Source organism: Dryas octopetala, chromosome 9 (assembly GCF_963921425.1).
Source record: "Dryas octopetala chromosome 9, drDryOcto1.1, whole genome shotgun sequence".
Lineage (NCBI taxonomy): Eukaryota > Viridiplantae > Streptophyta > Magnoliopsida > Rosales > Rosaceae > Dryas > Dryas octopetala.
In genome coordinates this window covers 14,222,136-14,249,367 of record NC_141374.1, presented here as the reverse complement: position 1 = coordinate 14,249,367, position 27,232 = coordinate 14,222,136, and the positions used below count along the sequence as shown (strand labels likewise).

Here is a 27,232-nt window from a genome sequence, read left to right as displayed (position 1 = left end):
AAAATGGACCACCAAAAGCTGAGGCTCATCAAAGTCCCACAGCTATCTTATTTATATTTGATCTCCAACTACGAACAATGCAGCAAAGCAAAGGTAGCATTCTAGTTATCAGTTATGCTCACCTGCGAGACGTCGCGCAGGACCTTTTAGCACGACAAATTAAATATCAACCATTCATTCTTGATCGTGTGGCTGAGAGGAATGGGCACAAAAAGCAATCATAACATCCGACACGTGTCCATCTTTGGGAAAAAAAAAAATTTGTTTCTTAGTTCTCTTTCTTTCTTCTTCCCGAAAACCTTTCCTTCTCAATCACTGTGTATCCAAAATTTCTGTCTCTCTCCCAAAACCTTCACCACCTAACAACCATGGCTGTCAAACTCCATAAAAGCCACTGAAGAAAACCCACGAATCAAGTTTATTGTCAAAGTAATCAAGTTTGTGCTCATTCCTCTCAGCCAAGAATGAATAGTTGAGATTCAATTTGTCGTGCAAATAGGTCCTGCGCGACGTCTCGCAGGTGAGCATGACTGGAGATTGAGAAGGAAAGATTTTCGGAAAGAAGAAAGAAAGAGAACTGAGAAACAAATTTTTTTTTTTCCCCAAAGATGGACACGTGTCGAATGTTATGATTGCTTTTTGTGCCCATTCCTCTCAGCCACACGATCAAGAATGAATGGTTGATATTTAATTTGTCGTGCTAAAAGGTCCTGCGCGACGTCTCGCAGGTGAGCATGACTGTTCTAGTTATCTTCTTTTCTGGCATAAAATCAATACCGAGAGGGTTTCTATAAAATAACACAAACACGAAATTGGAACTTGGAAGTGCAAATAGGTCAAGGCAGGTAATGTTTAGGTATCTGCCAACACAAGAGTGCAAAACTGGCCAACCCACACAACAAATGCACATGGTCCTCAACAAATGCACATGCTTCATAACCCACAAAACTCCACTTGCATCATCCAAATTACATCTAAAAAACTTCCAAATTAGCTGAATATTATTATGGTAACAATCTATATTACAAACTTCTATGGAAATCCAATAAATCAACTTGGGACCAAAGAATTTGGTACTTGGAACAAAATAAAAATAAATATGGTGATGGTGATGGAACAAAATAAAAATAAAAAGAAGAAGAAGAGATGGTGATGGCATTAGTGCATACCAGTTCTAAGAAACTGCCATACAGTAGTGGAACATATCACAGATAGTAATGCAATTAATCTAGAAACAGGGTGATAGCACATGGTTCAAGCCCACCACACTTGTTTTATAATGAAGTGACCTCCAAGTCCAAACTACCAAACTAATCAGAGATTATGCAAGCATCTAATTTAATGCCTACAGGAATCAGGTTTCTATATTTAAGTAATGACTTAAATGCAAATTTCTTCTTTTTTATGCTTCACCAAAACTAAGGAATTTGAGAAAATTGAACCCAATAGGAATCCATTTACTGGATTTGCCTGGATAAGCAAAATGGAATTCTGAGTGGTAGTTTCTGAAAGCCTTCATCACACAAAGATGTATACAGGTTTGGTCCAGCATATGAAATTTGGTTTTACCCATGACAATGAAAGCCTACTAGGACATGCAATTTAAAGTTCCAAAACTCTGGCATATTATAAATTAATACAAAGTCATACAACAGTTAATTCATGTATCAACTGCTTCAACAAAGACAAAAGAAGGAAATGGAAAATGGGAAACCTGCCTTGTGAAGTCAATAGCAAATAAGTATGAATCAGTTTTCACTAACTGGGGTAGTTGGCTACCTTGTGAAAGCCATGAAATCGAAGAAGTGTACAACAGAAGTATGAACTCACAAATCAGGCAGCTATATCAATTATTGGCTTTTGGTTGAGAAAACATAGACACCTATCCAGTTAGGCCACCAAACCTAGATATAATTAAGCTAACAAAATAAAATTTTCTACCATAAATAAACAGAAACTATCAACAAGAGGAAAAAAAAGCCAAAATTAATAGTAATCACAACAATTGTACATACAGATCAATGAATCATCCTCATGTACCTACACTCTGATATGTGCCAACAGTGTCATTTTGACATGTCTTCCATGGTCAAGATCTGGCAAAAACACCCCAAATTTTACCACGGCCGAGGCTTTCCAAGAGCTTATTGGACCCCTCTACTTCCACATCAACAAGTTTCTGCAAATATACACAAGCACCAGCAGCAACCATTTGTTTCCTACACTTCTTTGAATGCACAAGTAAGGCCAACAGAGCAACAGGGTATCGCTTATCCAAATTCTGAATTGAAGGGTCCAAAAGCTGAACTGCACTCACAATCCCCCCTTCATGTTTCCTAAACATCCTTCTATTACCTGCATACGCCATTAACGTCGACAAGGCCTTTGCGGCTGCTTCTTTCTCTTCAACCGCTTTTCCATCCAACATTTTGATCAAAGGGGCAATGCAGCCACTTTCACCCATCTCCTTCCTAGTTTTCGAGCAAAACCCGAGCTCGTAAACAGCCTTAGACGCCCCAATTCTCACCCCCAACACACCGCTATTCAAGACCCCAACAAGCCTGGTTACAAACCCATCAGAAACAAGAACTTCGGCAATCGGCGAGCACGAAGCTAAGTGCCTCAAAAGCTCAACCGCGACCTCAAGACTGCGAGTGTTCCAACCCGAGTCCCAGAAATTCTTCAAGCACTCAATCCCACCTTCCTTAACAACCAAAAGCTTCAGACTTTCGTTATCAGAAACCAAACGGCACAAACACCCAATTGCATTTTCTTGAGCTAATGCCGTCCCTGAACTCGCAAGCCCCAAAAGCACACCAACCCCATTTTCCTCAACGAAATTCTCTTTGTTCTCAGCAAAAGCAGCCAAATTCCTCAACACCCCAGCTGCCGAAGCTTGCGAACCGGGTGTGCCGGCCTGGCAAATATCCAACAGCGACGAAACTCCACCTCGAGACCCAATCGCCCTCGCATTCTCCTTCGAAAAGCTCAAAGCTTGAAGCGCCACACAAGCTTTCTCCTTCCCAAACCCACTTCCCGAATCGAGCACGCGAAGCAAGTGATTCAGAAGCAACAAGCCCTCTGCAATCAGCACGTGCTTGCTGCTATCCACCATCGAAACCATAGAGATTGCGAAAACCGTGTTCTCCTTCATTTCGAAAGAGCTGGAATCGAGTAAGCGCACGAGCACCGGAACAATCCCCTGCGCCACAGCTATCATCACGTTCTTATCGTCCTCCTGCAAAATCCCCAGCAGCGATTCCATGGCCGAGTTCCGCGACTCGGCGCTCCCGATTTGCAACCGAGTTACCAAGTTCCGGCACTCGGCCCGCACCGTCTCTCTCTTCGACGACGAGCTGGAGACGGAGGTGTCGTGGAGCACGCCGCTCTTGATCAGAATCTCGCCTTCTCTGAGGTGGCGGTCGAGCTCGTCGGAGATCGAGTCGACGTCGTTTTGGGTTCGGAGCCGGCCCGAAGACAAATTGGGGCTGCGGCATTTTTGGGCGAGCGAAACGGCGCCGTCGAGGGTGTGGGAAACAGAGACGAGGAGGTGGAGGGCGAGAGGGTTGGAGGCGGAGGTCGGGAAGTCGGCGAAGTCGGCTAGTTGGGCCTGGAGGTCCGAGAGCTTTGCCCGGATTACGGCCCATTTGCCTTTGAAGTTGTGGATGAGTGGGATTTGCTCCAGAAGGGATGAGACAAGGTGTGTCGAGAGCGTGATTGGGTCGTTTTCTGGTTCTTTCATGGCAGGCTTTGCTTTTCACAGAGAGCAAAGAGAAGGAGAAGGAGTTGCTGAAAGTAAAATGTTAGGGTTTAGAGAGAGAAAGTGAGGAAGAGAGAGAAGTGTTGAGTGCTGGCAGGGGACGGGGGTTGAAGAAATAGTGGGAGAGATGACGTGGCATAACGACTTGGAGCGTACACGCAATTTCCCTTCGTGGTTTTCACGCCTTCAACGGACTTGGAGAAGTTAGTTGAGTTTCTTGCTTTGCTTTCTTTTCAGCTCCCCCGAACTCAATTATCCCAAAGTGTCATGTATTTGTTTCACTTTTATCAAAGTATCCATCAGTCTTATTCACCACAATCCTTCAAAAATTGTAAATTTTTTAACTATTGAAGGATTAAAAAGATGATCGATTTTGATAGAAGCATTTAATGAATGAGATATTTGAATTTGAATTTTAGTGTAAGTTACTTAATTTAACTTCAAAAATAATATACGTCTCATTTTTTAATATATTTATCAAAATTAGCCCAATCTTTTATTTTATTTTAGATGAAAAGTATATTTCTAATAAGTCAAGATAAATTATGTGAATCATTTTGATATTCTTTTGTTGATCTATCTATATCGCTCACTTTATTGCAGATAATAATAACTAAAGTGTTAAACTCCAAGGTGTTAGAGAAGTTAGTTTAGAGGTGTAACTATAAATTCAGGCACCCGAGTTCGAGTCTTTAATTCGACCATTGAAACTAGGTAGCAAAGGAGGTAAAATCTCTTGTGAATCTTCTAGGCCCGGCGTAAATTATCTACTTTTAACCGGCTTAAGAAATTAGTCTGGTTCATGAAATCTCACCCAAAACACTCTCAATTACTAAAAAAAAAGTGTTAACAACTGACATTGACAATAATATATAACTCATTAACATAATCTATAGACAACTTAAAAGTGAACCAAGATAAATATATTTTTGGCATGTGGGTGTTTTATTAGAAGCTAAAACTCATGACATCATCCAAACAGTTGGATCATGATCAAATTGATGAATTATAAGAGAAACATTTACACAATTAGGGCTTGTTAACTAAACAATGACACATGTCACAATGTTGCATCATGATGAGGTTGATTGAAAGTCATTTCTAAGACTAGGCCTTGCATGATCCACAACTCATTTGTGCTCGTACCGAGTTTGTGTCATGCCTTAAACGCATGAGCTTTTTTTTCTTTATATTTTAAGGTGAGAACCTCTTATGATAAGTGTTCTTAATTATAATTATTTTTTTTTCTTTATATGTGTGTCGTACTTAATTAGTATCGTGTCGGTGCCATATTTAATGAGTTAAAAACTTCCACTCGAGTTATTTACTTGTACCGTTACTATTTTAATCGTGGCGTGGTTACTTATGCTAGCCCAACCCTCCTGTTGTATCCTGAATAATTTGACTGCCCAAGCAAACACTATTTCTCTACTTTTATTTTATGTTCTCTTATTTGGTTTAATGCAGGGGTTTAAATTTCGAAAATTTCGCCGAAATTTTCGATTTAAGGAGAGATCGAAATCGAAACGTATAATTTTCGATTTTTCGTGATAATTTCGCCGAAATTATCGAAATTTCGCCGAAATTTTCGGCAGGTGAGATCAAGAGGGCGGCGACAGGGGGCCCGGCATGCGGGAGATGAGGGAGAAAGAGATAGAGGAAGAAAGAGATAGATGGAGGAAGAGATGGTTCAAACTTTCTGTGCATCATTCGGTGGGTTTCGGCGGCAAGGAGCAGCGGCAGGGGGGAGACGAGGGAGAAAGAGAGGAGGGAGAAAGAGATGAGGGTGAAGGTGAAGGTGAGGGTGGTGATGGAGATGCAGAGAGAAAAATATAAGAGTGTGTGATTGTGTGAGAGAGAAAAAAAAAAAAATCACAGACTCAGGCGCACTGCAGCAGCAAAGAAGAAGGAGAAGATGAAAGCAAAGGAAAGAAAAAGGAGGTTAGCCCACGGGAAGAGATAAGGAAGGAAAGAAAAGAAAAAAAAAAGGAAAAAAAAGAAAAAAACAATAAAAGACTTTTTTTATTGGAGTTTGAGACTTTTGGGTAATGTGAACAAAAAAATGATTTGGAGTTTCGTTTGACCATTTGGGGTTTCGTTTAGTTGTTTTTAAACTCTAAACTAATAAACTCTAATACATTTTTATATAAAAAATAATTAAAAATATCCTAATTGACCTAAACCCTAATATCCTATATTATATCTTAAACAATATAAGTATAGATTATAAAGTATATAGGGTTTAGTGTATAGATTATAAAATATAAAGAATATATTAATTTCATTTAATCATTATGCTAATTTTATTTAATAGTATTTGTTTTCAGCGCGCATTATATTTATCTTATATCACATGAAACTTACTATATAATTTAGTTTTTTCAATATTTTTTATCAATGTAGTGGATAATATATTAAATAAATATGATAAAGTTTCATTCAAAATTTATGTATTTTGATAATAATTTCTGTCGTTTCCATCTAATTTTTGTCGAAATTTAAAAATCTTCAAATTTTCATCGAAATTTCCTCGAAATCCGAAATTTTATTTCTTGATTTAATGCATGATTCACCCAAAAAAAGATATCCACCGTTTCACTTGACTGGCTATCCGTGCAACACGCGAGTGCAAGAGCACGTTGAGATGGGACTCCAGTGCTCCAATTTAATAATCGGGACTTGGGCCAAAGGGACTCCATCGAACGACGGAGAGAGTGAGTTATGAAGCTGCAGGGAGCAGTGGGCCCCATTCCTTTTCAATTATACGCCTCTTTTATGAGATTGGTACAGGTACGACAGCGAAAGTTCCCAGGTCTCCTGGTCTTTCTGCGGACTGACCGCTAAACCTCACAGTCCTCTCTCACCGTTTCCGTCACAGGCCCCTTCTCCACCGTCTGATTGGAATGAAATCCCAGTGATCGTAGGCCTGTGACCGAAGATTTTGACCACTTTCTTTGGCGCGAAGTATGTGACTTTTGGCGGGGCTGCTCCTCTGGCCATGTACCGTGTAGTCGTGTACGTGTTTTTATGGCTTTTGAGCGTAAAAGTACCGCGTCTTATTTTTGTATGACGCGTAAACGACGCCGTTACAACGTTGATATAATGATAGTTTACTGGATATGGTGCCATCAAGGAGGTTGAAGCCAGGTTGCATATAACATATTCTAAAACCATAATAAGATACTCACCATATATTATTGATATTTATAGGTGGCTCTTTTATTAGTTAATTTTAGTAAAATTGACAAAAAATAGACTGGCGTGGAAAATAAAATTGGCATTGGGTCAATACAAATTTTTTTGAAAATCGACACATCCACAAAAATTGACATGAAATAATTAATAATGCAAAATAACTCTTATAGTCTTATCTAAAATAAAATAAGGACAGTGGACGCTACTCATTTTGTCGTGTTACCATTTTAATAAATGAGTCCTATTTGCATTATGTCAAACTTATACAATATAATTTTCTTTAATGGATTTCTTCATTTGGCCAAAAAAAAACTTATACAATATAATGTTGTGCTCACATTTTTTAAATAAGTTTCAAAAGAATCTTTACTTCGTTAAAATTAAGATTCGAACTCTTATCAATTAGTTTATAACTGAACGCTACATTTCTAAAATAAAAATGACTGAACATAGAAGTCCCACCGTTTATGGTCCATTATTTATAAGTAAGTATTTTTCCTTTTTTAATTTTCTATGATATTAAGCTTGAAATTATAGTTAATGAATTGAATAGATTTTCATGCAACCTGTGCATTAGAATCGCGGTCCAATTACATTCACTGACTCACACACGGTGAGTCGGTCAAGAACTGGAATTGCAGATGCATGCCTATTTTTTTTTGTTTTTATTTCTTTTAATATTGGTGGTGGGTCAATGTCCCAATTCTATATGTTTGAAAAGTCAATTAGTTGTTTGAGATTCACATATATGTTACCTGTACAGCTTTGTAATGGCCATAATACAAGAAAAGGATGACTTGTTTTAGGGAATATATGTATGCAGTATGCTAGTATCTTAATTACATATTGTATTCTAAACTATTGAACTTTTTTAATTATATATTTATATATTTCCTCTAAATTTTTATCGTTTTAAATATGTATTTTTGAATGATTAACTTCGCGTGCAGTCATATATATATATATACAGGCTCCTTCTATTGAGGTATACCTCAACTTATTTATGTTGAGGTATGACCTTGTTGGGGCCCACACAAGTCGTTTTGTGGCGATCCGAACCGTTCGCAAGGATCATCTTCATTGATAGATCATCCTTGCAAAAAATTAGTCAAATCGGAAATCATTTGCCTATCTAACTTTGATAAAACAAATGGACGGTTTTATCAAAAATATTTGGTTCGTCCATTTATTTGATCAAAGTTAAATAGGCAAATGATTTCCGATTTGGCTAATTTTTTGCAAGGATGATCTATCTACGGAGATGTAAAAATTGAACGGTTTGGATCGACACAAAACGACTCGTGTGGGCCCCAACAGGGTATACCTCAACATAAATAAGTTGAGGTATACCTCAACAGAAGGAGCCTGTATATATATATACCTCAACTTATTTATGTTGAGGTATATCCTATTGGGGCCCACACGAGTCGTTTTGTGTCGATCCGAGCCGTTCATTTTTACATCTCCATTGATAGATCATCCTTGCAAAAAATTAGCCAAATCGAAAATTATTTGTTTGTCTAACTTTGATCCAATAAATGGACGAACCAAATATTTTTGATAAAACCGTCTATTTGTTTTATCAAAGTTAGATAGACAAATGATTTCCGATTTAACTAACTTTTTGCAAGTATGATCTATCAATGAAGATGATCTTTGTGAATGGTTCGGATAGCTACAAAATGACTCGTGTGGACCCCAATAGGATCATACTTCAATATAAATAAATTGAAATATATTGAGGAGCTGTATATACATATATATATATATATAGTTTAGCTGATAATTAGCTTGCAATTGCATACCTCAGTAGGTATATCAGTATATGCATGCACAATATATATTATTCCTATTCAATTAAGTTAAGAAGTCCACTCGTCCAATTTGCACCGTCAACTAATTAAAAGTAATCATTAATCATTAAGTCATATATAACTTGAAACAAATATACAATTAATTAATGTTGGGTTATGAGGCCAGCATTGAAAAGCTGCAAAATGATGCTAGCTTTTCAGCGCGGCTAACAGCAATTTGGCAGCCATAGGTGAAGCGATTGAAGTCTCTGAAAATTAATCCTGTACGGCTGTACTCAACTTTACAATTGTTCAAGTATTTTATTGGAAATTTTTTTTTTAAGATCATAACACTACGTGATATTATTATATATATAATTAAATAATTAATTAAAAGGATAACATAATTAGTTATAAATAATAGAAATTAAAATGTAGTAAATATATAACACTAGTGATCATTGAATAATTTTGCGTTTGACAGGAGTGCAGACTGTGCAGTGATGGGTTTGGTAGGCCTGGGTATATCGGAAAAGCCATGCAGACATATGCACACGACAAATATAATGGGCCTAGTGACTAGGACGAGCGGCCCAATCTCATTATGAGCCGACCTTGAGTCGAGGGTACTTGATCACCCTCAACTAACATTAACTAGCATTGTGACTTAAGAGGTCGAGGTTGAAGCTTCAATGCAAGTTGAACCCAATTTGTGACCTAATGGGCCCCCGGACCAAGAGTTTTCATTTTAGTTTTTTTTTTCTTATATTTTCTTTGGATGTATCCTGTTTGTGGATAAATTCACATGGATTCAACAACCAATCATGAATCGACACGTGGCTGGTCAGATCCAACTTCGGAGTTTGACTTTTCAATAGTCAAACTTGGACCTCTACATCATCACACCAGTTCGGCACCTTTTTTGCCATCTCGGATCGGCTCGTCATGGTGAATCTCCAACGCCCGGTCCGACCCGATCTGAGGATCTTCCAAAGAATTGAGTGTTCATCTTTTCTTGGTTATCCCAGTTCGGTTCGGCTCGGCCTTGGGCGAGCATCCTTTCAAACTATAGTCACAGCCAACTACGACTTGAAGGGATCACTACCTACCGGACCGGCTCGGCAGGATTGTCCATGTCTGATCCGATCACACATGGGTTTCATGTCTACCCATAAGAACATGTGTTCGGATCGGCTCGGCTTCCCACCACCATTCTAAAGAAGATCACGTTGGGACGAACCGCCATACTCAAGTGCACCTAACAGGATTCTCTGACATATGAGACTTCCCAGCTCACAGTCATGACTATTAGGGCATCCCAGTTTATCTTTCATCCTTGCATTCAATGCAACATTGAATGTAAAGAAGGTGGGTAGCTGTGCATGCCACTATTCATGACCGAATGCGTGACCTCTTCTCAACCATTCACCCTCATGCAGGTAACTTACCCCTCACCATTTCTTTGCCTATATAAGCTGCCTTATGTGCACAAAAGAAAAGGACCCTAATACACAATTTCACTCACAAAAAGCCCACCAGAATACATCCCACTTGTTGAGAATAAACTCATGAGATCTTACCTTGTTCTTCCTCATTCTCCCAAGTTCATCACATGTTCTTCCTTGTTTTTACACAAACACCTTCAAATACACTTCACCGACTTCATCATCGGAGCGTGTTTGGTTGGTACCACACCGGTTCATTTCCTTTGATCTTGTATTTCATGCAGGAAGGACTCAAGTCGACATCCACGTCATCATCCAACAAGACTTCTGATCATCCAAAATATCATTTCTAAGTTGTTGCATCTGTCTTACGGAAATTTGCATCAACATAACTCCAACTTGATTAATTTATCTGGTTGGGGTTTAATTTGCAGTGAAAATTGAACCTTAGTTCTACTGGTTAGCAAAAATTGATTATATAAACCAATTCTTACCGGACTGAATAAGGATAATTGATTATATTGACACGTGGTATAACCAGTTTATGTGTTATAATATGAGTGAATGTTATTAATACTATATCCTACTAATATAAACACATCATCTAATAATACTCTTACACATTAGATTAGTTATACCACATAACGATATATCGGTTATACCTGTAATTTTTCCTAAAATCGTCTCTCTTTATTAGATATTCCCAATGGCCTGCCGACATAAAGAATAAATAAAGCCAGACATGCATGCACATCCACAAAATTCCACGTGCACAGTAATATAAAGTCGAATGCAAATAGCGATCGAAGCAATATGGGTTTTGTTGTCGGGGCACTTTTTTGAGTAAGAAAGTTGGATCGAATAATGCATACAAATCAGAGTGCTAAATATGTTGCTGTGTGCTAGCTTAGTTAATTAAGATCCAGCAATTGAAGTCCAATTTGGAAGTCAAACAGAACAAAACCAAAAGTTTGGTGATTAAATTGGAAAGTTTATATTGAGATTATTTGTCTCTGCTTTTCGGTGGGAATATGACATGTTGAGGTTAATCTTAGCTAGCAAAGTAGCAAGTGATCGATCAGCAACAATGGAATAATGAGCTTGCAAAGTGAATATAAAAGAAGGTCAACAGGAGCTGGTATATGTCACCTCATATAGTCAGACCATAAATCCTATCTTTATTCTAAGATCATTTGAGAGGTTTTTTGATTCTCAAGCTTGACTAAAATAGTTTCGTTTTCATAGCACTGAGAATGTCAATGTGGAAATGGGAAATAAATTGGGTTGGATTGTTCTATTTGGGTTGAATTGTGAACCATTGATTGATGTAATCTCACAATCAATGATATTGCTAGCATAAGTAATATAATATATTGTAGTCTGTATCTATTGACATGAAAGATTAATGGTATACACTAATTAAAGATTGGAATATAAGTAATTTGATCAGATGCAATGCATGCACAATAAATGTTATAGTCAATATATTGAAGTTCTCTGTTTGATTCTAGAGTGAAAGGTACTCAAATTAATGAACAGAGAGAGATTGAGAGGCAAGTTGCTTGACCATCCCACCAATTTATGCTATATATGATTTATAATTTTATATGGTGGGTGTAACAAAGTGAGAGCTAGCTAGCATTAAATTGCACTTTTTGACATTTCAGCCGACCAAATCTTGCAATGATCAAATCCCTGTCCATGCAGCTATAATATCTAGCACATGAGACAACATATATGTATAGCAGGCATGAAGATTAATTAAGATGGATATAATAATTGGTGATGCATTGCTGTCTGAATTGAATATTGTGTTTGGAATATATTCCATATCTTGTGCAGCACTGATATGTAGCTAGTTGATATTTGTGTGACAATCTGAACCCTTGCACTCATCACTTTTTGATGTGGCTATAAATGGAGGTTTAGTAATTAGTAGAACATATAGCTAACTAGGTAGCTAGGCCACTGATATGTTAATTCAGAGGAAGAGAAGTCTTGTATGAAGGTAAAGAGCCATGTTTGGTAGCCAAGGATGACTTGCCTATATCCTCTATAGGAATGCTCATGGACTTGATAAAATCATAGGTTAATGAAGGAGCTCTTACTTGGTTTCTAGGCAAGGTCCTTCGGCTAGTCTGACTGGCTCTTATCTTTCATGCTAGACCTTCCTCTCTTCCACATCATGTGTATTCATGGAAGCTCTTTGGTGATATCAATTAATTTCACTACATTGGATAAGCATTTTGATTGCATGTGGCTCTCATCAAAGTTACATAATAATTAAGTTGGTTTCATAGTTTATGCACCTATATATGCATATCAAAGTTTAATCATTTAAAGTTTTCTTTGTTTTAACATTTTTTTGGGTGTAAGAATTAGAGATTTTTTTTTTTTTTTTTTTATTAGGAGGAGGGGGTTAAACTTGGGTGCAAACATGAATAAAAGGATTACTAAATAGAACTTACTAAACACCTTCTTCTATCCTTTTTATTTTTTGGGCTAAATAAATGGAATCTAACTAATTGGGCTCCAGTCCAAAAAAGAAAAAGAAAACAGATTGGGCTAAAAATTGGGCCTCTCTCATCTTAGCCCACTTAGTATGGTATTCACTACTAGTCAGACGAATCCCGCAAGAAGAAAAGAACATCGAATCTGAGTTGAGGTCTGATTCCAGAAACGAAAAAAACGACTGTTAAAGTCAAAGTCAAAATTAAAGAAAAAAAAAAAAGAGAGGGAAGAAGAAGCACCGGAAAGAAGGGATTTGGTTAGTCCAGTCCTCTCCAACTCCAACGCAGCCATCTTCTCTCTCAGAAAATATCAAAATTCCCAAAATCTCCCTCCGGATCCAATCCAATACAGGCAGGCATTGCTGGCGAGCTTGAGAGCTTAGCCTGGAGTTTCAGAACTCAAGATGATAACGATCCCCTATTTGACCGCGTTGACCACCTACGTCAGCTACGGATTGCTCTTCGCCTTTGGCCAATTGCGCGACTTCTTCAGAAAAATCATCGATTGGTCGCAGTCTGGCGATCTCCAGGTCACCTCTTTCTCTCTCTCTCTCTCTCTCTCTCTCTGTGTATCAGCAGCGTATTTGTACGGATTTGTTTTGGTTTTAATGTAATTTTGATTGTTCTAGGGGTACGCACCGATCTGTTTGGGGCTTGAGGATTTCTACACTCGTCGTTTGTATAATCGAATTCAGGTATCGCATTATATATTTCAACTCCTTAGGATTAAAACCTACAAATAAGATGTAATTGATGTAATTCAAGCTTTTTCTGATATCTCTGTTTTGTTTTCTATTCCAAAATCATTGCTTTAGCTGTGTTTGAAATGGTATTGTATCAGATTGAGAAGCTAAAATATTGTGGTTTTTGTTTTTTTGTTGGAATTAGCTAAAATGCTGTGGTTGATAAACCTCTGTAGGACTGTTTTGGACGACCAATAGCCAGTGCTCCTGATGCTTGGTTTGATGTGGTTGAGCGTTATTCCAATGACAATAATAAGACCCTAAAGTGAGCATTACTCTGCTATGAATACACAAAGTTAATGGCTTTCTAATTTGGTGGATTAATCTATCTGACTGTATTTGATGCAGACGAACCACCAAGATAAGCAAGTGTTTCAACTTGGGATCGTATAATTATTTAGGCTTTGCTGCATCTGATGAATATTGCACACCTCGTGCCATCGAGTCATTGAAGACGTTTTCCCCAAGTACCTGTAGTGCTCGTGTAGACGGGGGTAATGCTTGGTCTTTTAAAACATGTTTCTGGTTATGTATCTGGGTATTAATTAATATAATTTTCCACCAGGAACGACAACATTGCATAAAGAACTGGAGGAGTGTGTTGCAAACTTTGTTGGAAAGCCAGCAGCCATAGTATTTGGCATGGGTTATGTCACGAACTCTGCCATCCTTCCTGTCCTCATTGGGAAGGTATGTGCATAATGTCATAAACTAGCTAAGAATACTCTTATAGTCTTATATATGTCTCAAGTTCACATATGAACTGCTTTTGGTAATTGCATTTTATCTGCAGGGAGGGTTAATAATTAGTGATTCGTTGAACCACAACTCAATTGTGAATGGCGCCCGAGGCTCAGGGTCTACAATTCGAGTTTTCCAACATAATAGTAAGTTTTATATGGCTCTCATATTGTGAGCATGATTCTTCCCTGAAAAGCTTTCTTTATTTATGTAAATTTTTGAGAATTAATGTAACTAAGTAGGCTGTCTAACAATTTATATTTGTTCTATTGCCATCTTTCTTTTAGCTCCTTGGCACTTGGAGAAAGTTTTGAGAGAGAAAATTGCTGATGGGCAACCTAGGACTCGTAGACCATGGAAGAAGATAATTGTTATTGTAGAGGGGATATATAGTATGGAAGGGGAACTCTGCCAACTTCCAGAGATTGTTGCAATATGTAAGAAATATAAGGTAATGCATTTGTTAGACTGCTAAATGATCCTTTTGTTGGGAATAATTTCACTGTAGTGTTTTTGCAACAGATTAACAAAGTTTCACCATTTGGTGATTGTTTTTTATTTGTTGCAGGCATATGTTTACCTGGATGAGGCTCACAGCATTGGAGCAGTTGGAAAAACAGGAAGAGGTGTCTGCGAATTATTAGGAGTTGACCCTGCAGATGTAGACATAATGATGGGAACTTTTACAAAATCATTTGGATCATGTGGTGGTTATATAGCTGGATCCAAGGTTGGTCAGATGCCCTACTGTCATTAGTTTTGGTCATAATGAATATTGATAGGTGATTTTAGTATAATGGTGGAAGTCTGTTGTCATCTTAATCATCATTAACATCTTTTTATACTAATCTATTTGCAAACTATACCGTGACTATAACCTTAAGAGTGTCGTTTTAGCTAAAATATGTTGCGCAGACGTTAAATTTATGTTGGTTCATGTTTCTAAGTTTGAAGATGCTTATACAAAAACATTGTAAAAGTCAAGGTCAAGTTCTCCAACCGAGAGGAGAATAATGATAGATGGAAGAATTGTATTTGTCTTAGGCATAAGCATGAGTTTAGAAACTAAGTATATCTTATTTAGTTTGACTTATTAGACTTAGAACAGGCTAATTTAGGATATAAATGTATAATTGTTAGGGTTTCTCATTGTATTAGGGACAGTAGGTATTTCAGGGTTTTATATTTATAGGATTTCCTATATAAAGAAGGCTTATTGTAATAGGGTTTGAGACTGCTGGCATATGATTGATATTTGATTAAGGATTTCAATATGAGTTAACCTAGTTTTCTCCTTGTTCTAGTTGTCCCTCCTACCTCTATTATCTCCCTGTCATTTATCGTTCTCACTTTCAGGAGCTTGTACAATATCTTAAGTACGCTTGCCCAGCTCATCTGTATGCAACGTCAATGTCACCTCCAGCTGCTCAACAAACCATATCTGCTATTAAGGTCATTCTTGGGGAGGATGGTACTAGTAGAGGGGCTCAGAAACTTGCACAGATTCGTGAAAACAGCAACTTCTTCAGATCAGAGCTGCAGAAGATGGGATTTGAGGTTCTGGGAGACAATGATTCCCCTGTAATGCCCATAATGCTTTACAATCCAGCAAAAATTCCTGCTTTTTCAAGGGAATGTCTGAGGCAGAACGTGAGTTGATTGTCAATTCACATGCCAACACTCATGCTCTATCTTTAATTTATGAAAACTATTCTAGTTGCTTTCTATCTCTCTGTTTACTGTTTTAAACCAAGTTAGTAACAAATCATGTTAATACAGGTTGCTGTTGTGACCGTTGCTTTTCCAGCCACTCCTCTACTTTTGGCCAGGGCACGTATTTGTATATCTGCTTCTCACACCAAGGAAGACCTTCTCAGAGCCTTAGAGGTATAATGCAATTTAAGAATGTGATGCCTTTCTGGAGATCTGGAACTCTTCACTAAAAATGTTGCATTTGGCAGGTTTTCGGTCGAGTTGGTGATTTGGTGGGTATTAAATACTTCCCTGCCGAACCCAAGAAGCAGGAGAGAATCAAAATGAATTAAAGAGTGGAATTCGGCGCCATAAAATTGAAGCATCTGCTCCAGAGACCATTGTGAGCTTTCGCTAGAAAATGGAGATTTTGATCATATGGTTAGTCATGCACAAATACAATTGAAATTTATTTCGTCTGTGCCTTTTAGAGGACCTTACTGTATTACCCTGTTTGATGCTCTATGAATTTTGGTAGTTCGATGTACAGATACAGCTCACTCGCTCAATATGTTACCACTTTGATTTTTTTTTTTCTTTTTGGCATTCTTGTAAATATTTCAAAGTTATTTAAGGGAGATAAGAGATTAGACTTTTGTAAAGAGAATTTTATTTTTTCAGCGATAATTATTTGTAAAGTTCACAGATTTTTATTTACTTCTAGAGACTCCACAATATCTCTGTAGGCTGCCTCACACTATTACAACATAACCTGCATGTATATTACATACAAAATGGCCTGACAGGTAAAAATAATCAAGCTATGTAGTTTTCAGATCAAAACGGCAACTACCTTGCATGCCAACTTCACTAGTAATTTAGAATAATGAAAATTCAGTAGGTCCACACATGCTGGAGAAGCCAACTAACTTTAAAGAAAACCAAACCCTGAAAACGCAATGCAAGCAAGCCCTTTACATCATATAATGGTAAATTAAATAGACATGGCGTTTAGGCTCATATGGTAGCTCAATTAGTTTTCCCTAGAAATAAAAAATAACAGAAACAAAAAGTAGAGATGAGCTGAACATGGCCCTAGAACTCGCTAGTCCACTCATTATGAAACTTTGCAGATTGTTGCACGACAGGACTCGATGGTATTGGATATGTGGGGAAATGCCAGATTAATGAAGTAAAATCCACATAATGGTCTACAAACTACAGTCAACTAGTGAAAGTTACAATCTGACTACACCGGAGTAGCATCATTGACAACCTTGCACATTGTTTAATGTTATGTTTAAATAGGATAATGTTCTCTTTCTGGACACTGAATCTACATCACAGATTGAGTCAAAGAGTCAGCCTTATCAATGATTCACATTCACTCCGGCTAGAGGACATTTCCCATATTTGAATAATGCTAATAGTCCTTGGCCAAAAAAAAAAGAATAATGCTAATAGTAATAGACAGTTGAGATCTCTATCCACCATACCACTCCTACCAACTAGTCAACATAATTAAGATACAATGTAGACTGTTTAAAAATATTGGCAATAATATAGTGAAGAGTTTTACGTATTTGTACAACAAGAAGGCAATTCATCTGGTCTTTGATAACACAGTGCTAGAAGCATGACTCCTAATACTAGACATTTGGCATCTCTCACAAGTGCAGTGAATTTATGCCCTTTGTCTTGGAAGAGACACATAACTAATGTCCTTGCCATGCTCAAACCCCTTTGTTGAGCAAGCCAATTCACATGCATCACATTCGGACCTGCCCTCAATAGAATGCAAAATTTTCCTGTCAGCAACTCAGCATTAACCTTTCAACACTCCTCAAACAAGGATATTCTAAGAATAATGCCTAAGCCCTTAGACTCTACATCCCACTCGTGGTTCTACATGAAGGATGTACTGGAGAACAGACCATGGAATGACATCCAATCTACAGTTAAATGTCCTCAATCGAACTATACAACTCTAAACATCTGATCTCAACTTTCCGGCTTTTCCTCTGCTAGCCACAACAAACCAAGTTGGACTAAAATTCAAATCCTTGCCTGGGAGATAGCTTCACTCTGTTATTAACCTTCATAAAAAAAATTCCCAACACCAAATAGGATTATATTCTGGCTAACTTGACTAGTTGATCTACTAACTAAACATGGCTTCAAATTATTGTCATGGAAAGTTGCTGCAAGAAAACACAGTTAATGTACTGAAATATTTTGGAGCTTCATCAAAGAGTGAATGCAGAATTAAGATTAGATACATTTTAGTTTTCTGTATACAAAGTCACTAACACATCAGAGTAACTAAAGGCCTAATAGACAAATAGCTAAAATTCAAGAGGAGACTTCTTTACATCTGGGATCATTATATAGATTAGATAGTCCATCTATTCAAAACTATCTTCATGCCTGATGGAATGAATGAAGAACAGAAAGGAAAAGACAATAATTGGTCCTTGCTCAATCTGTCCCAGAACCAAATGAGAAAAGACAGTTCCTCATCATGGTATCACTGTGATCAATGGATAACTACAACTAGTTCAGCATTATTATCAAAATAAAGAATATGGATCAGAAATTGCACTCAATTTAAAGAAAAAAGAAAAGAGTAAGTAGCACAATAAAAAATAGAACCTACTCATCAAAAATACTACTGAGTTGAGACTTGAGAGAAAAAATAACCAAAAGCTCAAACCAGTTTTTTACTTCAGGCATGCATCTTACATTGCCATGGCTGAGGATTCTTTTTTGTTTGTCTTTCAATCACCAACAGTCAAAAAAACAAAACTCAAGAAAACCCCTTTCCAAGCTTCTGAATTGCACAATACATTTTCCTTCTGGACCCAACCGCATTTATCCCCATATCCTTTAGGTCCTCCAAAGTTAACATGGGCAGTACCTCATCATCCACCTCATGAATTTCGAACACCGGGGCATACCGCCCTAACCCTAACCCATTGAGCCAAACCCTAACCCCATCTTCCCCACACCTCCCTCTCCCTTCATTCCCATTTCTATCCCTACTAGTCCCTCTACAATTCCAATCCCTCGCATCGTTATCCGACGGCCCGGATAGCTCAACACCATCATGGTGGTCCCTGCCCTCCGAAACCCTAGTCCTAATGGGTCTCCTATTCCCATGGTAAAGCACCTCCCTTTCATTCCCATGCCCATCCACACCCAAATTCTCCGAAGAGTGAATTGGGCTCTGCTCTTTCAAGGGACTTTCCGAGTTTTCAACATCGAAATCCCGATGATACCCATCTTCCACATCCTCACCGCTGAATTTCTCATCTCCTTCAGCAACTCCGCCGCCTTCATCAATTTTGGCAGAGACCCAATTGGATCTGACCCTTTTGGTGGCGTTGGAAGCCCTTTTCTTGGCGTCCTTGACCTTCCAGCTCCCAATGGCGACACTATCGAGATTGCCCTCTCTGTCTTCGCCGTCTAGGGTTTCATGGAAGTCAGTACCAGCACCAGCAGAGCTCAAATTGGTTAAAGGTCGAGTCTTTGAGGCCTTATTGGAGTCTCTGCTGCTGCGGTGGTGGTCCAGAGGGAGCTTCCAGTGCTTGGTGGCGCGGCGCACGTGCGAATCGTACGGGTGGTCTCCTCCGATGTCGCCCAATCGGACGCTGGGCCTTCGCTGTCGCTTCGTTCCCACGGTCTCCGATGAACCCATCATCAGTGCTCCTCCGCCGTTGATCTGACTCTCCGGTGGCTGTATCTCCGCCATCTATTCTTATTTATATTTATATTTATATTTATGTACTCTTTTTTGTAGAGAGAGAGGGATTGAGTTTCTCTCTCAAAAAAGACCCAACTTTTCTCTGAGTTGTTAAGTGAAAATGAAAATGCTTAGAACTTAGAAGGAAAGAGGGAAGAGCCCTTTGGGCTTTTGGTTCTACTGTTCTAGTACTTGTGTTGTGGGTACTGTAGCACTACTGCCTACAAGAATGTCCTTTTGGTCTCTTCTAGAGGAGTTTCTAGAGAGAGAGAGTGTTATATTTGAAGTAAATGAAGTGATTGATGAGAGAGAGAGAGAGAGAGAGGGGGGGTTCAGTGAGTGAGTGAGTTTGGAGTCAGGGGGAAGAGAGTGAAAGTGTGTTGGGGTCTAGAGGAGACTGACGCGTGTCTCTCTTTCCATGTTATCATCAGATGGGAATGTCCCATTGACCACAAGATATATTGACTAATCTATATATGGTACATGGAATTGTTGAAATTAAGCTCGCCTCTGCTTATTTCCGATCTATATCATCTCAATTTCAATTCCATGTTTTTGGGTATATCCATTATCCAATCCCATCTACTTGGATTCCAATTTGGATTGGGATGGCAAGTTTTGTGTGTTACTTATCATCTATGTGAGAGGTGGACAAATTACCCCATCCATTCACTAAGCTTTCGATTTTTGTTGTAGATACAGATTAAGATATAACTCACATAATAGGTTTTTTTTTTGTTCGAAAACTCACATAATAGTTTATACACTAGTAAAGGGAAAGTTTTACTTCATGAAGGCTCTATTAATTTGTTCTTCAAAAGCAAAGCTAAAGGATAAAGTTCATTCATGATTTGTACAATATTTTTGTATGCAGGAGTCATCATTTTCCATAGGAATGATGGATGGTTCATGACTCTACTTCTGCTTGTGCAGCATACATCACATTATGAAGCTTCACAAACCATTAAGATGTTCCTTTACACTTCTGCGAAGTCAATCCTTATTGGGTCAACCATTTATAGTCTTCAAGTTAGACATACATAATTATCAAACAAAAAATTAGAGGAATGTTATCTACCTTCTCCTTTATTATTCTCGTTCTATAGTATATTTTTATGATCGAAATTGTTCATATTTAGATCATTCATTGAAAATCATCTTTGTAAAAAATTAATGAAATAAAAAATCGTTTGGTTAAGTAATTGTTATCGAATAAACAAACAGTGAATCAAAATGTTACCAAAGCCGTTTGTTTATTTGATTATAATTACATAAGCAAACAATATTTGATTTGGTTGATTTTTTACACAAATGATTTTCAATGAATGATCTAAAAAATGAACAGTTCTGATCATAAAAATATACTACGAAATGAGAATAATAAAAGAGAATGTTGATAGCATTCCCCAAAAAGTTATCCCAAACAAGAATTGTGTGGAGAGTTTCGTTCGGGGTACAAATACAAATAGAATCTAGGATGAAAAACGAACCCGTCAAAATTCAAAAGTTAAAATTATATTTATGTGTCATACATGTTAATACCATAGAATTTTCCATGTAGGGAATCTATGGGGGGACTAGAACCCATAAATACTATCAATTAAACTCTGGAATATGCTTTAGTCCCTGCTAGCCATAAATGAAGGCCATGAAAATTGAAACCCAAGGATCTGACCACAAGTAAATGAAAAATGGAGAAAAGACAATGAAGGGAGGATAAGGTGGTTGTTCATTGAAGTCTCCTTCATTCAATGAGATGAACTCAAGGAACTGGTAAACACAATAAAGGAGCAATTAAGGAGACCAAAAAGAAAAATAACAACTGAAAGAGAAACTGAGAAAGAGGAGAGAATAGGCTCTGCAGCTATTTCCCAATGAAACGCGGCGGCCATTATTATACAAGCTCCTGGCTTCAATGCTTCATTGAGTCCAAGACACCTCTGTAATATATAATGTTTAAGAAACCAACAAAAAAATATCTTTGAAATTTTACACCTAGTCAACTGCACAATGTGGTCAAACTACAGCGAAATGCAGCAGTCAGCAGCAGGTTCTTAACTACATCATCAGAAAAGAACATGCAACACACCAAAAGTTGATGCTGTGAATAAATGTTACAAGAAAAACGTTCAACCATCCTTGTAGGCCCTCAAAATTAAGGCCATTAACAGAAGCTATTTGAATTGCATTTTCCCTTTTCACAAAAGCACTTAAAATCATGGTAGGAAGACTAGAGGATCAGAATTCAGATACAATAGAATTATCAATCATTGAATCATTTGCAAAATGTCGTAATGAATTCTTGTAAGACACTGCCAATGCCGAGAAAAAAAGAAACAGTGAAATGATGCTAGGGACTAAATCAAATCTTAGCCTAATATTTTTTCCTTTTGGCTATGGAAAATCAAAATCATGATTAATGCAGGGCCGTGAGAAACTTACAGCACTCTTTCAAAACTCTACATTGAGTAGGCCAGTTGTTGATCTCCCCGAACAATTTTGAGCAGCCTCTCCTTTCTGCATCCTTAACTTAAGTATGGCACTTATTGACCAAGAAATTCAGGTCGAAAGATTCACTGTGTTGCTTCTGTGCAAGGAATGGTCTGGTAACCTCAGTTTTAACTGGTTCACACAGTGCAAAGCATACCATGCCTAAGACTATGCTCCATAGGGTACATGGTTGCGCCTTTCACATATTTCTGATGTTCAACAGCAGCCTTTCTTAGTTTCAGAAATGCTGTAAGCTTTAGTTTGATTTGCTTTTTTACAATTGAACACAAACGCAGCGGGTCTCCAGAGCCTGCTCCAACCCTCCTTCAGACATAAACAAAGCATAATTAACACTTTGAAGCGGAACAACTTAATACAATATATAGGAATGAAAACACTCACAATGCAATGCTTTACTCAAATCAAAATTGTACATGAAGCAGCATCAGGTAAAGAATACAAGTTTTCTATATTAAAATAGCCAGATATGGAGGAGAGCTTGTATTTGATAAGTTCCATCAATGCAATGGATATTCTCCTCTTACCGTAATTCTTAACTTCTTCCATGTTTTTATAATTACTCAGTAGCAACAGACTGACTGACTATAAACAGAAACACTTATATCCTCTGATTGGGATGGGATTGTTGGGTTGTGTCAGAAGTTCCTAACTATAAGAATAATTATATGAGATTCACAGAGATGTAAAACTCACTCTTAATCAAACTTCTGGTCAGATAATAGCTACGTTTTTAAAGAAAGAATATAACTTTGACGTTAAAGAAAAATGAATTAATCTGTGAGTTACCTCAACAATTTCTCTGATGCAATTCTAGCGGCATTAACTGCACTACGGTCTGGTACCCATTGCACAACACGGTTTGGATCAGCTCGAATAGGTGAATGAATTTTGATAAGCTTAACAAGAACAAAAGAAAACCATATCAATAACATTAAGAAAAAATAAACAATGACCAAAAAACATTAACCATTTAACTCACAAATTAAGCACAAGATGTAAGTATTTTTCAAATAGATGAACAAACGAAACTTTATTTCTGGATTTTAAGAATTTATTTGAATAATGTACAATTTATTGAAGAAAACATATTTGAAAGAGACAAGGTTTGCTGACTTAACTAAAACATTTAAATAATACCATCTGGGATCCATAAAAGGAGGTCCATTTTCCCTTATCAACCTCATGAAACAACTACTAATATAGCTTATATTTGGACCATGGATATTTTAGAACAACAAAGAGGGAAAATTGAAGACTTACACCTAAACACTCCATCATTTGGTAGTATGCCCTACCATGCAGAGGGGTATGGCCTTGTCGAGATTCTGAGAAATATCTAGTCCTGAAAGGATATTTGTCAAGATCATTATCAGATAACATTTTGAAATTGCTAGAAAAAAATTTTGTAGGAAATATTGGCAGCAGGGTAGAAGGAAATCTTTACCATTCTTTATATCCAGGATCTACAGTGAAACCATACATATCCACTGAGTCACAAATAGAGAGTGCAAATTCAAGAGCCTTGAGCCCAGTTCCTTTTGCTGCAGAACCAAAGGAAGCACCTAGCATGAGATATACATGATTTTTTATTGGAACTTCCTGCAGAAGGCAAAACCAAAACTTGTAAAAATAAAAATTGAAAAGAAAAGGCGGGGAAACATGGTGAGACGCCATAACATTGAAGTTAGTTTTAACAAGATAAAATTTCCATAATTTCATAGTTGTTAGGAATATGCAAAACAACATTACTGGTTGTAGTTAAATGCATATGCAGCAATAAGAAGCACTTGGTTGAGTGTTAAGGTTAAGACCATGCAAATAAGCTATAGAAAAATAATATACGAACCCGAATCATCTTGTTCATAATGTCATGAATTGTTGTTTTGACGATCAAGACTTCCTTCCGTGACTCTGAAAAATTTGTATACTTAGTGTCCCTTTAGAAAATATGCAATATTTATAACAAGTGGACCATTTCACATACCATCTAACTCTACAACTTTATCAAGAGCTTTAGCGGATCCCCTATTAAGAAGCCGAAATGTACTTTTCTTGCCCACGTGAACCTCATAATTCTGTAATAGAGTAAAAAGTTAAGAAGATTTCTTATGGTCAAGTAGCCATCACTATTCCCAACTCTTAATATTGCATCAGCCTGACCTTAATCGGTGCTCCATTTTCTCTAAAAACAGCATCATGACCATCTATCTCACTCCCAAACCTTGTTTTCAAAAGATCTCCTGAGTTTCCAATAACAGCACATTGGCCAAACATCCGTGGAGCATATGGTGGCGTTTCAGGGAGTACCAGCGAAAGTTTCTCCATACATAATGTTTTATTCGCACAGCGGTTACTGCATTACAGAAATACACTAAATCAACTACACAATCATCGAATAATTATTCATTATCAAACTTGTCTCTTGTACAGTACTAACAGTTGTACTCCTTTATTAATCCTACGCCATGCATAATCCTCCCATCCATTTGGTAAAGCATCAATGAACTCCCTGGTCAGTATTGTGGTACTATTCCGCACCTGAGCAATCAACTCACTGAATAACAAATCAATTGTAAAGCATAAAACAAAATCAAACTTGACATTAAAATAGGGTACAGAGCAAAAGGAAGAAACAGATCTCAACATGCACGCTTGCATGTTTCATTTGATGACACAGTAATGACATTTATCAGTTCCCAAGTCCTGTGCATATCTCTAAGAATGATACATACATCAGGAGACATAATAGAATACTCACCTGTTCCCATGTAGCCACAGCTTCACAGAGATTAAACTCATACGATAAACCTTCAAGCTCGCCACTCTTGGGATCTTTCTGTTTACACATGAAATTCAGACAATAATTAAATCAGAGAAGAGCAACCTAAATTAGTCGGCAACCACAATATAGCACAAAAAGATGCAGAGACATTGCAATTTTTGTAGAGTATTCCTTGAAGACATTATGGAATCTTTTCCCAAGTCATAAGGCAAACACATGCAACTATCAATAAAATATCAGTAGTAAATGCTGAATATTTCAAGAGAAAAAAAAAACTCACCCATTTAGGAATGGTGTCACTAGGAAATTTCATTATGACTTGACAATAATCTTTACTAGTCACAGCTTGCAAACCTAATCCATTGGAAGCCTGCATAGTAATCGCATGACGCAGGTAGATGTGCAATGTTATAACAAGTAGCAAGGAATATAGTATAATTGTAGATGAATATGGCAGCAGGCCCAGCATTCTAATATTTCTCACAACAGTATCAACACCGATTTCTAATCAATTGAACATGCATTATTGAGACCTACGATAACGGGAGCAAGCAATTCGGCTTCAGCCAGATTGGCTATTAGCAACATTTTCAACTCCAATTTTAAGCTCTATGAATTGGTTTCAAACCAAGTAGTCTTTCAAATAATGATTCTATAAACTACAAAAGCAAAAATTTAAATTGATATAATAAATAGGAAGAAAGAACGCTCACCACGCACTTCTGGAAACCGGTCTGCAGAGATTGCAGTGCTTCCAAATCTTCATCGGTAAGCCGATGCGTCTCATCTACATCATAGAATACAAACCATACACATAAACATATACATATACAAATGTGTGTGTATAGCTAGAGAGAGAGAGAGAGAGAATGAAATGCATACAGAGATCGGAGACGCCGGTGATGTAGATGAGGATGGCTACTAAACCAAACAGTAAAGCTGCCAAGAACGCCAACTGCAAAAGCCTCATCGGCTTGGCAGCAATAGCTCTTCGATAATTCAAGATGCTAGATTGCTTTTGCGACCTCGACCTTCTGTAACCTCTGGATCTCAGAGACAGCCAAACTCACTCTTTGTCTTTGTGTTCACACTTCACACTGCTCCAGCTCCAACCAAATTCAGTTCGCCAGAAAAAAAGGATCAAAGAAGACTCTACCTAAATTTAATTGCAGCTCTTAAGCCCAGTTAATTGCGACCCGATGGACCTTGGGCTCATCCGTACCAACAATATAATCATTGTCTCCTAGATCTTAATGGGCCTCAATGGGAAAGAGTTAATTACACTTACACCCCCTGAGGTTTATCGTCTTTTTACATGCATCTCTTGAGATTTTAATAATTACACATACATCCCTGAGGTTTTAAAATTGTTACATAAAACCCCTTACAGTGAGACAAAAATGATGAGAAATTATGCCAAAAAACATGCTAAAGGATCAAATAACCTAATAAGATTATTCAAGGTGTAAGGTCCAACCTGAATACAAATATTTTCTCTTGTAGGGGTTATATGCAACAGTTTTAAAACATCATGGGTGTATGTGTAATTATTAAAACCTCAGGGGGTGTATGTGAAAAGACAATAAACTTTAGGAGGTATAAATGTAATTAACTCCGATGGGAAAAATGGAATCCAATTTGGTACATCCCCCAATTTTTGGGAAAGAAATACCACTATACTAGTAGTTAGTTCCTTAGAAACATCTTGTTATAAATAAATGAGCTTGAAAATGGTCTCATGTTAAATAAATGAAATAGTATAACATTATTCAATGAGTATACCAAGACCTATAAACAAAGGTTGCCTAGTAGACATGACAACAAGAAGGTGTGGAAATGAGTTTTTATTCTCATTAAAATACTAATTTTAACCTTAAACTATAAATCTCTTAAAACATACCTAAACACCCTATAATTAAGAAATTCAAATTAACCCCATAAATATTAAAAGAGGAAATTACAGATTTTGTCCACTTATTTTATATCTAGTTCAATTTTGGTCCATGATCTTTTTTAAGTTATGTTTTGGTCCACTAATTGTTTCATTTGTTCAATAAAGGTTCAGATTTGTGACTTTAAATCCTTTAAATTGTGTTTTCTTCAATTATAATTGAAGTATAAGTTATATTTCATCATTTCTTAGTTATAAAAATAAATTTGGAGTATTATAATCTAAAAAAATTGAGATTGAATGAAGTTTGAAAAATTGGCAGTTTCGGGTACAAGATGGTGATCCTAAGGGAATATAAATTATTTTGAGTTTTAGAACTCTAATTTGAATGATCTTTATATGGTTGTAAAGAAGAAATACATAACTT

At 37.3% G+C, this 27,232-nt stretch overlaps 4 protein-coding genes across 4 annotated transcripts; 1 reads left to right on the top strand and 3 right to left on the bottom strand.

The window, feature by feature from the left end:
* Nucleotides 1-1,608: 1,608 nt before the first annotated feature.
* On the bottom strand, nt 1,609-3,922 carry LOC147274481 (ARM repeat superfamily protein). Its single transcript, XM_086257366.1, has one exon. The coding sequence runs from the start codon at nt 3,740-3,742 to the stop codon at nt 2,090-2,092; it is 1,653 nt and encodes a 550-aa protein (XP_086113492.1). The 5' UTR covers nt 3,743-3,922; the 3' UTR covers nt 1,609-2,089.
* Nucleotides 3,923-12,854: 8,932 nt separating this feature from the next.
* LOC147274480 (long chain base biosynthesis protein 2a-like) lies at nt 12,855-16,546 on the top strand. The gene is made up of 11 exons (XM_086256575.1): nt 12,855-13,233; nt 13,333-13,398; nt 13,623-13,711; nt 13,795-13,940; nt 14,012-14,136; nt 14,240-14,333; nt 14,475-14,638; nt 14,756-14,917; nt 15,544-15,837; nt 15,967-16,074; nt 16,149-16,546. Exons 1-11 carry the CDS (start codon nt 13,108-13,110, stop codon nt 16,230-16,232), a joined length of 1,458 nt encoding a protein of 485 aa, XP_086112701.1. The 5' UTR covers nt 12,855-13,107; the 3' UTR covers nt 16,233-16,546.
* A 1,922-nt stretch (nt 16,547-18,468) lies between these two features.
* Nucleotides 18,469-19,966, bottom strand: LOC147274479 (uncharacterized). The gene has a single exon (XM_086227382.1). The coding sequence runs from the start codon at nt 19,628-19,630 to the stop codon at nt 18,686-18,688; it is 945 nt and encodes a 314-aa protein (XP_086083508.1). The 5' UTR covers nt 19,631-19,966; the 3' UTR covers nt 18,469-18,685.
* Nucleotides 19,967-21,865: 1,899 nt separating this feature from the next.
* LOC147274478 (Glycosyltransferase family 29 (sialyltransferase) family protein) lies at nt 21,866-26,035 on the bottom strand. Its single transcript, XM_086256765.1, has 12 exons — nt 25,797-26,035; nt 25,628-25,701; nt 25,195-25,284; nt 24,891-24,968; nt 24,570-24,670; nt 24,293-24,485; nt 24,117-24,207; nt 23,979-24,043; nt 23,577-23,731; nt 23,393-23,474; nt 22,919-23,028; nt 21,866-22,435 (listed from the first exon to the last, which is right to left on the bottom strand). Exons 1-12 carry the CDS (start codon nt 25,882-25,884, stop codon nt 22,249-22,251), a joined length of 1,314 nt encoding a protein of 437 aa, XP_086112891.1. The 5' UTR covers nt 25,885-26,035; the 3' UTR covers nt 21,866-22,248.
* Nucleotides 26,036-27,232: the final 1,197 nt, after the last annotated feature.